The sequence below is a fragment of the Ovis canadensis genome, chromosome 12 (genome assembly GCF_042477335.2).
Source record: "Ovis canadensis isolate MfBH-ARS-UI-01 breed Bighorn chromosome 12, ARS-UI_OviCan_v2, whole genome shotgun sequence".
Lineage (NCBI taxonomy): Eukaryota > Metazoa > Chordata > Mammalia > Artiodactyla > Bovidae > Ovis > Ovis canadensis.
The window spans coordinates 66045566-66059327 of NC_091256.1; the positions used below are offsets into that span (position 1 = coordinate 66045566).

At 33.8% G+C, this 13762-nt stretch overlaps 1 protein-coding gene across 4 annotated transcripts in view; it reads right to left on the reverse strand.

The window, feature by feature from the left end:
* Positions 1-1976: 1976 nt before the first annotated feature.
* RC3H1 (ring finger and CCCH-type domains 1) overlaps positions 1977-13762 on the reverse strand; it is a 68673-nt gene continuing 56887 nt past the window's right edge. For 2 of the 4 annotated variants that reach the window (XM_069546099.1, XM_069546098.1), the window contains exons 14-20: positions 11286-11438; positions 9001-9214; positions 8455-8545; positions 8200-8332; positions 6284-6430; positions 4883-4998; positions 1977-3637 (exon numbers count right to left, since the gene is read on the reverse strand). In XM_069546099.1, the coding sequence (XP_069402200.1) occupies positions 3487-3637; positions 4883-4998; positions 6284-6430; positions 8200-8332; positions 8455-8545; positions 9001-9214; positions 11286-11438 (1005 nt within the window). In that variant the 3' untranslated portion in view covers positions 1977-3486. Of the gene's footprint in view, positions 3638-4882; positions 4999-6283; positions 6458-8199; positions 8333-8454; positions 8546-9000; positions 9215-11285; positions 11439-13762 lie in introns of all 4 variants that reach the window. The other 2 variants (XM_069546097.1, XM_069546096.1) reach the window with 1 other exon arrangement.

The window sequence follows — 13762 nt, forward strand, 5'->3', positions numbered from 1 at the left end:
TGGAAAATCTGATGGAGTTACATATTCAAGATAGCAAATGAGAATCATACCAATTTTAGGTCTTTCAGACCGAAAAAAAAAAAAAAAAAGGGAAAGACTAGGAGAAGGAAAGGGAAATAAAATGGGAAAAGGAAATTAGCCATATTAATGCTGTATGAAATATATTTTTATACTTTCTGAGTAGTTAACTATTTTGTAGCTGGTATTAAAAATAGTGTCTTACTATTTGAATATTACTAGAAACCTATAACTAATTTTTCTTTTGATTAGAAAAGTAACAAGGAATGGATCTTTGGTCATGTCAGCCTCTGTAAATTACCCAAGACATGGCAGCTATTGAACTTATGACAGTATCTGTAAGAAGAAAAAACTACATATAGGTCAGAAAATTGAGTCTAGATATCTTATTCTCAGTTCTTCTACCCTTTTCCTAAGACCCACTGAATAAAGAAAAGGTCAAAGTACTTTTATACTCTGGTTATAATAAAATTATGGTGTTATCCAAACAGAACTGAAAGCAATGCTTATTACTCCTACCTTAACCCTTCAAAAGTGTTCACTTCCATCAGATGTCTGAGTATTGCCTTTTAATTCAGAAGAAATTAACATTTGAATAAGTAAAAAGCCTAAAGATGGAATTTCCTATCTGACTGGCTTCATCGTTTTAACTGTCTCGGGGAATAAATCTAAGAAGCCAGAAAAGTCAGTATCTTTCACAGATTTTAAGAAAAAAGCAGTTAAAAAGTCAAACGGTTTTGCCAAAACAGGCCATTTACCACTATAGGTTCATCTTACAGGCACAGTGGGACAGTATACCTTCCTCTTGCTGTTCTACCCACCCAGATTTCCTCTCAAGGGTGGAGTATTAGAGAGGTATAGACAGAATTAAGGCTAATTTAAGAGATCCCCCATCCTCACTCCATGAAAATACCTTAAAAAGAGAGACTATTTTAAGTCAGTTTAAAACAGTGGCTTTCTGGTTTTATTCAGAACAGGAAAACATAAATTAATCTCTCTTTCTACCTAGCTTAGAAAATCAAAATGGTGAAAGAATGACTGTATTTGAAGGAAATAAACAATAACAACAGAACTTAAGTTATTAGGGGTTTCAATAGATACCCAAAATGGAATTTTACTTTTACTCCATATTTCAACAAAATCAACACCCATAAATTTCTTTTTAATACCAGAATCATTCTGAATTCCAAACTGAACCAACTGCTCCTAAAATTTAGGAATTATCTAACATGTCCAAAGGAGAAATAAGATCTGCCCAAATCTGCCTACAGAAGGTTAGAGGCCAAGAATGTTGCCTTTTATGGTTAGAGAGAGAAATTAAAGATCTCAGGACTCTGTCAGACATAAAATTTCTCTCCTTCTCCTCCCCAAAACAATAAGTACTTAAATAGTAAATGTAAGAGGGTTTTAAGCAAAATAAATGAAAAAAGGCAAAAAAGCAAATGTATTTTTTAAAAATAGGAAAATATGGATATCAACTGATAAAATGCCTCATCTTCATTCAGTGCTTCTACCTCCCAATCAGTCATTTTATCGCAACAGCTGCGCTCATGCGAAAAAATCCATAAAACATACCCAATATATATACAGATATAGCTATGTATATATGTATATATATAATATATATATAAATTTTTATTTAAATAAAAAAGAAAGCTCGAATCCCAAGCCAATATGTGTATATCAAATCCTTGACCAGCCAGGTCTGTAGGGCATAATCAAATTCAATGTGAAATAGTATATAAACACGGTGCCTTGACTGGGCAAATTAAATAATTGCTACTCAAAAGAGTGTTCTGTTTGGACTCTCCTACTGGTAGGCAATGGCAGGACTGTATTACCCTCCCCCCTCCCTTACCCCCCAATTGTTTCATTTAATAGTATGATAGACACAGAGCTTAGACTGAGGTGGTTATGACCTCAGCAGGAGTTACGGGTTAAGAAAATAAGAAACAAGAAAAATACAAACTCTTGCTTTTACCCAACCAAAGCAATGCAGTAACTTATTACATAACCAGTGCTTTCTGTTTTAGCAGTATAATCCAGAAAAGGAAATTTCTAGAAAATCAGGCAAACATATACGGTGGGTGACTATGTCAAATAATCCCCACTAAACACATTTTATATGGTTTTAGTTCAGTATAGACATGTGGCATCAGAATATGTGCAGCAGAATTAAATTAGAAAAATTATTCCTTATTCTCTTCAACATTTTCATGAAGAGTCTTTTCAGTATAGTGAAGCCAAGTCTACAAAATTGACTTCTAGGTACTTACTACCTACCTACTTGTGCTAATGGTTCCAAAAGGCAACTACTGATCAATTTGTAAACTATCCTTAAGATTTAGGCAGTTCTCATTTGCCAAATCTCCTTGAAAGCCAGGGGCTCCAGTATATAGGAATTTTGTACTTTTGGTTTTTGAGAGTAAAACAAAACATTCATTGAAATAATGTGGCTCTGCTCATTTTAAGTTCAATCAAGTGTTGAGCAGTTTTAAAATATGGTGGATTGTCCTGGTTTTTGAACATTCTATGATTTCAGAAATTGAACTTGGGAAAGCATTGCTCTGAATTTCCAGTCATTAGCTCAATATAGGTAATAAACTAAATATGTATTTCCAGTGCTAATAAAATTATAGTTCATCCTTAAAATAATTTCCATTTAAATCTAATCAAGCACTCTAAAATTGACTTGGATTTCTGATTACATTAAGAGAATGAAAGCGGTTCATGATATGAAAATGAGGTCTTCAAAAATGAATTGGTAATTATTTCTCAGAAAAGCTGAAATAAACACAAAAACAAGAAATAAAGTCCTCCTGAGCAACAACAAAAAGTTTTAATGCCATATGAAAAACCTCCCTACACATGAAGCTTGTGACCCAGAAAGAAAGCAAATTATGGCTTCCAAATAATGGCTCTTGGAAAAGTTGCTCTGCTGCACATTTTCTAATAACTAGTCTATTACTATTTCTCAAGCACCACAGAATTCTCAGAATGGCCGGGGTCTTTTAGTCTGTGGTAATTTATGGGGTTGTGAGAGGACTGGGGGTACGGAATTATACACTGGGTATGTAATAATACCAAAATACAAGAAAAATCTACTTCATTAAGATCATACAATTAATCAAACAGAGTGTATATATAATATCTTCTTTTTTTTTAAAGCCCTGGATCCAAGGCGTCCAAAGTTATTAAAATAAAGTTCATTCACAGAACAAAAACAAATTTAATCTGAATTGCTTGCAGATACTGCTAATTTTCTTTTTCTTTAAATTAAAAAATGCATTAATGTGAACTATGTGCAGAGTTTGTTTTTAGTAGTGATGTTTGTGCACATTGCCTCCGGTGCTTTTCCTGGATTTCTCTGACCACTCTCAGAGAAAGTTTAAGAAGTTATCTGTTCTCCTACCCCTATGCCCCACAGACTGGTTAGGAGCAGAAGATAAAGGTAGGACTCCTCATATTTTAGGGAGTAGAACTGGATGTAACTCCTGATCTCTGGGAGTCATTATTGTCCCCTCCTCCCTCAGGGTCCTCTGACAGGTTCAGAGAGCTGGTCTTGTTGGACAGGAGGCTGATATTCTCTTGTGTCAATGCTGATCCATTAGGCACGTCACTGTTAACATTAAAAAAAAAAAAAAAAAGAGTTGGAATTTTAAAAGAGGAGAGAAAACTGGTTATTAATAGAATAAAATCAACAGGGCCTTTCTATATAGCACTATGGAAAATACATGAATGGCTTTCAAACTTTAATTTACAGCTCTATATCCATGCTTTATTTTAGCATATGGGCTGGCAAACTAAGACAAGCTAGGTGACTGGTTTTTGTTTTGTTGAGCTGTTTCTATAACAAAGTTTTATTGGAATACAGCCTGCCCATCTGTTTACATATTGTCTATGACTGCTTTCACATTACAACAGCAGAACTGAGAGTTCTGACATGGATAGTAAGACTAATAATTTTAAATATTCACTATTTGGCCTTTAGGAAAAATGCTGACCCCTGCTTTAGCAGGTTTACTAGGACAAGATAACACATGGATTTAAACAGACAAAAACTTAAGCCTGGAAGCAACAGAGCATCAGAAATTGTTGTATATCATCAGGAAGGCAACTCAGGACTATGCATTAAAAGCCTCAAAGTGCCCTAGCTGCAAAATATCCTAAGGTTCAAGATGTACAAAGAATTAACTACAATATATTTTTTGCAGGGTTGTTCGTAATAGTTGATATGTATTCTTCTGTACCTGTAGAAGACTAATGGGTGATATGGATAGACCAAATTAAAAACCAGGAGGGATAGAACAGGGGATATGTGGGTGAAAGAGGCTAAATGCCTGCACACTTAAGGGTATATAGACATCAAAATGTTAACAATGGTTTTAAGGGGAAGAAGGAGATCGAAGCAGAAATTTTCATTTCCTAGACAGATAATTCAGGATATATCTATACAGGATATAACAGCTAATTCAACCTTGACTCTATTCTAAAATAAGTTTTATTAACTCCTTTTTGTTGTTTAGTTGTTAGGTTGTGTCCAACTCTTTGTGACCACATGGATTGTAGCGCTCCAGGTTCCTTCTATCCATAGAATTTTCCAGGCAAGAATACTGGAGTGGTGTGTCATTTCCTTCTCCAGGGGATCTTCCAACCCAGGGATCGAACCCAGTGTTTCTCCTGCACTGACAGGGAGGTTCTTTACCACTGAGCCACTAAGGAAGCCCCTTTATTAACTCTCAAATTTAAAAATATTCTTTTCTCAAGGTATACAAAGTAATGATATTGTAAAAATCAAATTATATTTATGAGAGTGCTTCTATTATGACTGTATGAGGCTATATGGAAATGTCCCTTTCCTTACCTGAATGTCAACGTAAGGTCCTCAGCTGGAACCTTATTTTGTGGTTCTGGTTGTCCATTTTCTGCTTGCTTACTTGTATTCAATTTGCTTTTCATGTCCAGAGAACACTGGTTCTCCTTTGAAAGAAAAGGAAATAAATTTGATTATCTTCCATTAATAGTGCTGATGGAGGAGAAACCAGCTATAAGTAATACAAAGTGATGAACAGAAATCACATGTAGTTCTGTAAAATGACCAAAGAAACAGGCAGATTAAAAGAACAGCAACACAAAAATATAGTGGAGTATGGTCCATTTGCTCATCATCCAAGATGGGCAATAAGGGGGCAATGTCTCATGTTAACACTGGAAAATCTCACAGGAAAACTGATGATTCAGAAAAATCAAGTCAAAGTAAAATCAAGTCAAATGAATCTATAATACATTTATTGAAAACAGAAAACAAGTAAGCCCCATGTATTTCCTTTAAAAGAATGTGAAAACTATGCAACAACAACAAAAAGAAATATCAATTACCATGAAATCTGAAGGAATGTTTCAATCACCTAAGATTCAAAATTTACTGAAATGAGTGTTCGTGTACCGTAACATAAATCCTAAGCATATCTGTGGATTCAATTCCACAGGAGAGAATATGCTGATAGCATTTCATTCATGACAAAAAACAGGTCATCAATAACTTAAGGGCTGTGAAACCTAGAAATGTTACTTGGTAATATACCTTTGTATATAACATGTGGTATGAAAGTCACTCAGTCGTGTCCGAATCTTTGCGATCCCATAGCCTACACAGGCCATGGAATTCTCCAAGCCAGAATACTGGAGTGGGTAGCCTTTCCCTTCGCCAGGGGATCTTCCCAACCCAGGGATCGAACCCAGGTCTCCCACATTACAGGTAGATTCTTTACCAGCTGAGCCACAAGGGAAGCCCAAGAATACTGGATGGGAGCCTATCCCTTCTCGAGCAGATCCTCCTGACTCAGGAATCTAACCAGAGCCTCCTGACATTGCAGGCAGATTCTTTACCAACTGAGCTTCAAGGAAGCCCTTGGATAACATAGCACTGCAAAAAATGCCATCCCCTCTGCTTCCTTAACCAACATGTTTAACAGAAATTTAGTAACTTTCAGATAAGCACCCTGTTTTCCTCGAAATTTTATTATAAATACAGAAAACTAAGACAAAAAAACACACTCAAACCAATAGATAAATGAGGAGAAAAGTGATAAAATAAGAAGGCAGTCAATTTTCATGACACTCTAAGTACTAATCACTCATTTTAGCCTTGGGGTGATGATTCTATAGCTCTAGATGATTCTAGAACTCTAGAGCCACAAGTTCAGTGACACAACTACACACAGGTTTCCTTTCACCTTCCCTCTCTTTCCACAGTAACACTTACCATACTCAGTTCCCGGGTTCTCTTCCCAATTTCCCTTTCCACCTGGTGCAGTTCCAAGCTCAACTGCTCACTTGAGATCATTCCAGGCCATTTTGGAGGTGGTGGTGGTGGGGGCTGTGACTGGCCTGCCAAGGTGTTCGCCTCCCTCTGCAACACCAGTCTGTTACTAACAGCCTAGTGCATAAAGCCAAGCACATACACAGCTCAACACATTTCACACCAAGCATAGAATGACCAGGCCCAATTCCAGACCACAGCCTTAAGTAGCTTATTACTCACATATATTTGCAATAAAAATGATCCAACTATAAGGCACTGTTTCTTTGAATACCATTTGAATAAAGAAGGAAAAAGATGGGGGATTTAAACTTGGTGAACAGTAATTTAATCTTTGGTTTAAGTCACTCTTCTTTTCTTATTTAAGAGAAAAGTCAACTATAAATGTGGGGGGAAAAATTATAAATGTGCTTTTTTTTCTTTTTAACTGAATTTTCTCTGAAATAAATTCTATAATTTCTTTCAATGAAACTTCAATAATGACAAGGACTTTTAACCACAGTGAGTTAAACAATGCTGAAACTTTTTGGAACAGAAAATCAGTCTAGGAAATTTCAACTAAGATAAAAAGCCATGAAATAGCAAGGTAAAGAATTATATTTTATGAAGTTTTAATAAATCTTTAATAACTAGTTACCTGAAGATAACATAATAAACATAGCATTCTTTTTTCTTACAATAGGAATTAGCAAGAAGTTTTGGACCAATGTAAATAAAGCAATGGAAAAAGGAGACAAACATGAATACTATACAGGTTTATATTTCTAAACTTTATCACTTACATAAGAGTATAAGCCAGAAACATGCTCAAAAACAAGCAAGCAAACACACAAAACATCCTACCTATTGGTCTTGCTAATAAGAAAGTCTAAGACAGAATCAGTTAGAAATTTATTTCCAAAGCAATGCCTTACATATTATTAAAGATCTTGGTAGAAAAATAAAGACTAACTTTCTAAGAGTATGTTTTTCTTCAGAAGAGAGCAATGCATTTATCGCTAGAATGTCTAGCTTTTCATATTCAAAGTCTATGTTCCAATCCAAAGGATAATATAAACAAAACCTAGTCTTCTGATGTGGCACTTAAAGAATTTCAAGAATTTTTGGTCTTCTGACATTCTGTTTCTCTTAAGTACTAGACAGCATGGTGGAAAGAACACTGAACTTGGAGTATGAAGACTTGGGTTCATGTTCAATCTCTGTGAAATTCATATCCTTCAACCAAAAAGGGAGGAAAATACCACTTGCCCAATCTATGTGTCAGGAACCCGTATGGGTCAAGTAAGATATGTAATAACTTATAAAGTGAAAAAACTATATTAATGAAAGGTATTATGTAGAGAATTTTTTTTTAGGTCAAAGTTGTGAGCTTTTACTAAAGATACTGAGGAATAAAAGAAGTGAGAGAAATTTTTAAAATTAAAGAAAATGTGAGAAATTAAAAACAAAATTAAGTTAAAACCATCTATTGATTAAAAAACTATATCGTATACCCTCAACTTAAATGTGTTATCAGGGAATATAAGCTCCTTTTATATATTTTATTTTATATTTTAGATAATCTAGGAAATTTAATTACCTAAAATATTATAGAGTATAAAAATATAAAAGGAGTTTATATATAATATATAATAACATATAAAACGTATAAAATATGTTTTCTATTCTCAGATAATAGAAATTCTAAATTTCCAGAAGTCTGAAAACTTCAAAGTATTAAAATTCTTTGAAAAATGGACACCTATACTAACTCTTAAGAAAAAGACTTTAAAGTTTGAGGTTCATTGAACCTCAAAAGTTCCTCCTTTTAAAATGTCTTTGAGAACGCTTTAAAAACTGGAATTTCTCTAAGCTTGTACCTCTAGTCCACGTAGCTGGGTCTGTTGGCTAATTTGATGGTTTAGCTGCTGTAATTCTAGTCGTAGCTGTTCCCTCTCAGCAGACGGAAGGGGTTTTCCATGACTAGCCACTTCTGATATAGATATTCTCTCCCTTTGGTGGGAAGGAAAATGTGGAATAAATTTTAAATTTTATTAAAAACACTATTGATCAGAAAAACAAAGCAAGTTGAGTAATTTTAAAGGTTTGTAAAAGTTACAAGAATGACGTAATACCTCTCACTGAAGTGTCCCTGAGAAGGTATGTTTTGATGAGGAGAATATGGAGAACCTCCCCAGCCACCATGGGTTCCATATGGACCATAATCTGTAAGAGAGTAATTTATAGTGAAATGATGCAATTCATGGATTTGATTCTTTTCAGGTAATCACAGTCTAAAAGTCAAAGCTATATTTTGTACAGTTATCTTCAAAGATGGCTACCAAAATGGTAATAGGGTATTAATGTTTGTTTTTTCCCCACTAAAATATCAGTCTTTGTAATTTTTCCTCTGGTATGAATTTTAAAAAAGTAAGATGTGTTATTCTAACAAAAACAATGAAACTATTAAAAAACACATAGGTTATCCTCATATACAGACATTTTAGTTTGTACCCCTATAATTCCCCAGGTTATAATTACTTTTCTGCAGGGCTAATTCCACAGAAAACTTTGAAGACTACTGCCCTGAAGATTATGAAGAGCACTGATGGTAAATAGGGAGAAGGTAGTGTTGGCAGTTGTGAATATGAACCCTCTAAAATCTGGTTACCTCTGATTACCTGAAATGTTAATAGATTTTGTCGGAGCTCCCTGAGGTGCCATAGCCTGCATTGGGCCAGCACCCTGATATATCGTTTTGGAAGTTCGAGAAATGGCACCAAACCGAGATACTGTTGGTCGGTCTCCAAATGGGATGAGATCATCATCACTGGTTTCTGCTGCTCTTCTCTGAAGGTCCAATCGCTGGTCTCTCATTCCTTTACTCTCCACATTCTGAGAAAAAATGAAATGAGAAATCCACCCCTAACTTAGATCTCTAACATAATTTCCTCTAGCTCTGTAATAAGGTTAAAATACAGCATAACGTTTTTACTGGTAAAAACTAAAATCATTGGTTGCTTTTAGTTGTCATATAAAACACTACCTTTTGAATCTCTGATTACTCCTTATAATGGTATTTTTTTCTACATCATCAGAAATATTTTTTACATCATTATCCAGTATACATATATATATATATATATATATATATACACACACACACATACACAAATACAAATATATATATGTACACATTCAAATAGATATACATAAACAATCTTTAAAAATGTGCCAACATAGGCTTTTAAAAGGGATTTCAGTCAGAAAGATAAATAGAAACTGAATTGTCTGACCCTTGCTACTTAAAGTGAAGTGAAAGTCACTTAGTCCTGTCTGACTCTTTGTGACCCCAAGGACTTCACAGTCCACGGAATTCTCCAGGCCAGAATACTGGAGTAGGTAGCCATTCCCTTCTCCAGGGGATCTTCCCAACCCAGGTATCAAACACAGGTCTCCCACATTGCAGGCGGATTCTCTACCAGCTGAGCCACCAGGGAAGCCCAAAGTATAGCCCAAAGTCCAGAAGCAACAGCATCACTGTAGAACTCATTAAAAATGCAGAATTTCAGGTCTCATCCCAGTCTTACTGAATTAGAACTTGAACTTTAACAGATCCTTAGGTTAAATTCTAAGGATCAGAATTCACATCCAGATTCATGTTTGAGAAACACTGGGGGAGATTTTTATCCATTTGGGAAATGTTCAACAATATGTAGGTTAGGTTGGACAACATTTTTATTCTTTAGTAATTTATAAAACTCATTTATTTATTTTTATAAAACTCATTTTAATTACTCTCTCTGAAACAAAGGTTTCTATCTACTCTGCCTCCTTATCTCATTCCTGTTCTGAGAGAGGCTGTTTTTTATGGCCTAAAAACAATGTTGCCCTAAATCCACTACAGAAAAGCAAAAGGTTCCTTTCTGCTTTTTTCTCCTCTATATTCCTTTCTTTCTCTTTCTTCTTTTTTTATTGCCTGGCATCTAATCATATTCATGCTATAGATGCCACTTCACTCATTTACAGTTATACTGGCATCTAAGTCTTGCTTTTCTATTACCAAGAACTGGTCTTCTCTCAACCTGCTGGACAAGTCTTTCTCTTTGAAAATCTACATCTAACAACCCAGGGAATCTTTCTTAGAATTAATAAGGTAAATGGCTTAAGAATTATAGTAAAAAAAAAAAGTCAAGGCATACTTTTAACTCATCAACACTACTCCTAAACATAAATTTAATGCATGTAAACAAGGAAACATAGGCAAGAATGTTTACTGTAGCACTGTAGATAATAATAAAAGATCAAAAACAGCCTAAAAATATCAACATGAAAATGAATAAACAATTATATTTATTTATTGTATATCAGTTATCATAAATGGTATCTGATAAAAGAAGTGAAAATGAATGAATTTGGACTGGATATAAATTTGGATACATCTCAAAACAATGCTGAAAGAAAACATAAGCTGAAATTTATAATATGTATAAGGTCTATAAATATTCAAAACAAAATTGTTTGTAAGTCGAATAAAAGTATCCATGAAATAAACTCTCAATTCAGGATAGGATTTACCTTAACTCCAGGGAAGGAGAGAAACAGAAAATGAGGTTAGGGACGTATAGAAAGTCGGATTTAATTACTTAGGTAAAGTTTTATTTCTTTAAAGGATAAAGAAGCAATTAAGATAAAATAGTCATATATTTTAAGCTTGAGTATGAGATCCACTGGTGTTACACTACTTTTTGTTAAAAAATAAAATGATTTTAGTGTAATACATTTCAGTATACCACAGCTTATTTGAAGCTAAGTAACTATAATTGTGACACAAAAACTAGTGTTGTTCACTAATTCAACTTTATTGTTTAAACTTCAGAGTTAAGAATTATAAAAGAAATTTTAAAAAGTTTTAAATATAATTCAATCACACAGTATAGAATTATGGCTTAGCTGTTACACATACCATCATTTCCACACTCCCTGCTGCCACAACATCTTTAGGTTTTGCATCTTTGGTTCCAATGTAGGAGCCAATAGTGTCACATGACCAGGGTGAATACTGGCTATAATCATTTCCTTTGTATTTCCCAGCTACCTTCAAGTCTTCATCCAAAAACTAGGGATAGAAAAAAGAAAAAGGAAACAAAATAGGAAACAGTTCTATGAGTAACAACACAGAGAAAGCAGGAATTTCTCTAGAACATCATGCTAAAGCAACAAAATAATGGTTATTTGATTTGTGTCACAATAGAAGAGTTTTGTTAACTATGAAAAATATAAAACAAACAAAAACTGATGCTGAGCCATTACACTTTGTTAACACAAGGTCAAAAAGAAGTATCTCAAAATCTTTCAAAGAATCAAATTAGGATTTTTGAAGCAATTTGCTCATCCTCTTTCTCAACAGATTAAGTTAACATTTAAGCAAATAAGTACTAGGCCCTGGTTTTGCTAGACTCTTTTTAATGTTTCTTTCAATAATATTTCAGGTAAGCAAGAGCACTAAACACTCTTTAAAATGTAATCTTAAATGTTCTATGTAAGCACATGATGACATAATGACTTTTTCCCTGAAATCTCTTCAATAGCAACAACTGTATCTTGAATAAAATCTGGTCCTTATGTTGATTCAATGAAGTGAAGATTCCAAATTTTCTTTTCTTAAGATGAGCTCTGAAGTTATATAATAACCAAATAGGTATTCTAAGTCTGATGTATTTTTACTTACATTCACATTTGTGTAACCTTTTACAGCCTTCTAAGTGTTTACACTATCTCATATGTTCTTCAAGTCCAGGTGAGACAACATGGGTGATCTGAACAAGGTTATACCAGTATAAGGAGTGCTAGGACACTACTAAATTGCCTTCACTTTATCACAGATGTACATACTGGCATACTAACACTCCAGGGGGATACTGGTACATTTAAATGACTCTATGCTTCCCCTATACTGAAAAAAAAATAAAACAAAAAATTCTATTTTCTGAGTCATCATTCTGGTCTTCTGCAATGGCAGAAGGATCTGCTGTTGATAAATACCACACATTTTCAAGCACAACTCCTGTTTCCATTGTGTATAACCTCTTTCCGTTTTTTTTGGTCCTACTTCTATTTTAAAAATTCCATCTTTTTTACATGTCTCCTCCACATACAAATTTTGTATAAAACAGCTAGTTTTTTAAAAGACATGACCTACTAACAAGACCATTTTCTGCCTCCAACAGCAAGACATGCAGGATAATTGGTTAAGTAAAAACAAAAACCAAAAATATGCAAAACACAAAACCTGAAGATGTAATTACTAAATAATCCTATTAAAAATTATAATGATACATTAGTTCATGTATAGAAAAGTCGAAATACATATTAAAAAATTGAAATATATAATAAACTGACAATGATACAGAAAATGAGATTTTGGAGAAATTTCTATGTTACATTATTTTCATAATGTATCAGTTTAGTATAACTATATGCTGGGTTGTAATAATGAGAACTGAAGTTTAATTATATAGCTTTGTTATGTTGGTAATGAGACAAATTCTAACGTTCCTTAACAGTCACACATTATTATTTTTTAGAAATTAAAAAAAATACAAATAGTTATAATTTACTGAATGCCCACTATGTGCCAGATGCCTTATGTCACATTTAATTTTCACCACAGCACTATGAGGTAGGTTTTGTTTTGCTTAATTTACAAATAGAGAAACCTGAGCCTCAAGGTTAAGGAAAGCTAAGTAACTTACAAAAGATCTGAGCCACAAAACTGAGCCTGACAGATAAGTGTATTTCATTCTAAAACTGGCTCACTTTTCATGGTGTCATATTGCTTTCCATATTTTTCAAAAAATGGTATGGCATAACAAAGCTCAGGGATGTCTCTAATAGTCAGTTTTTGAAAAAATATCATGTCATGTTTAACCTTTACAAGTAAAATTATATTAAGAGAAGATGTTACAGCTTTACTAATTAACCTAACCTACATTACTGTGGAAAATTCATCCAGTGTTTAGATAGGAAAGCTAGATACTGTGAACTATCTTTAGTAATTTTACTTTCATATATCCCAAAGTTTACTGTTTATTATATGCAATATGGCATACTTTACTTTTCAACTTTCATTGCTTAGAAATACTGTTTAGAATTATAATTCTACACATAAAAACATGTAAGACATTTTCCTTACATAATATAAACTGCATCCATACGAAAAAAATCTATTTGACTTAAAATGGCTATACACACTGAGCTGAGGCAGTATGTGTAACAACAAGCCAAAATAAATACATAAGATCAACAAAGCAAAAAGATAGCTTTCTGAAAAGATGATAAATCCCTAGTAAGACTAACCAAGGAAAAAAATTATTACTAACATGCTGCTGCTGCTGCTGCGTCACTTCAGTCGTGTCCGACTCTGTGCGACCCCATAGATGG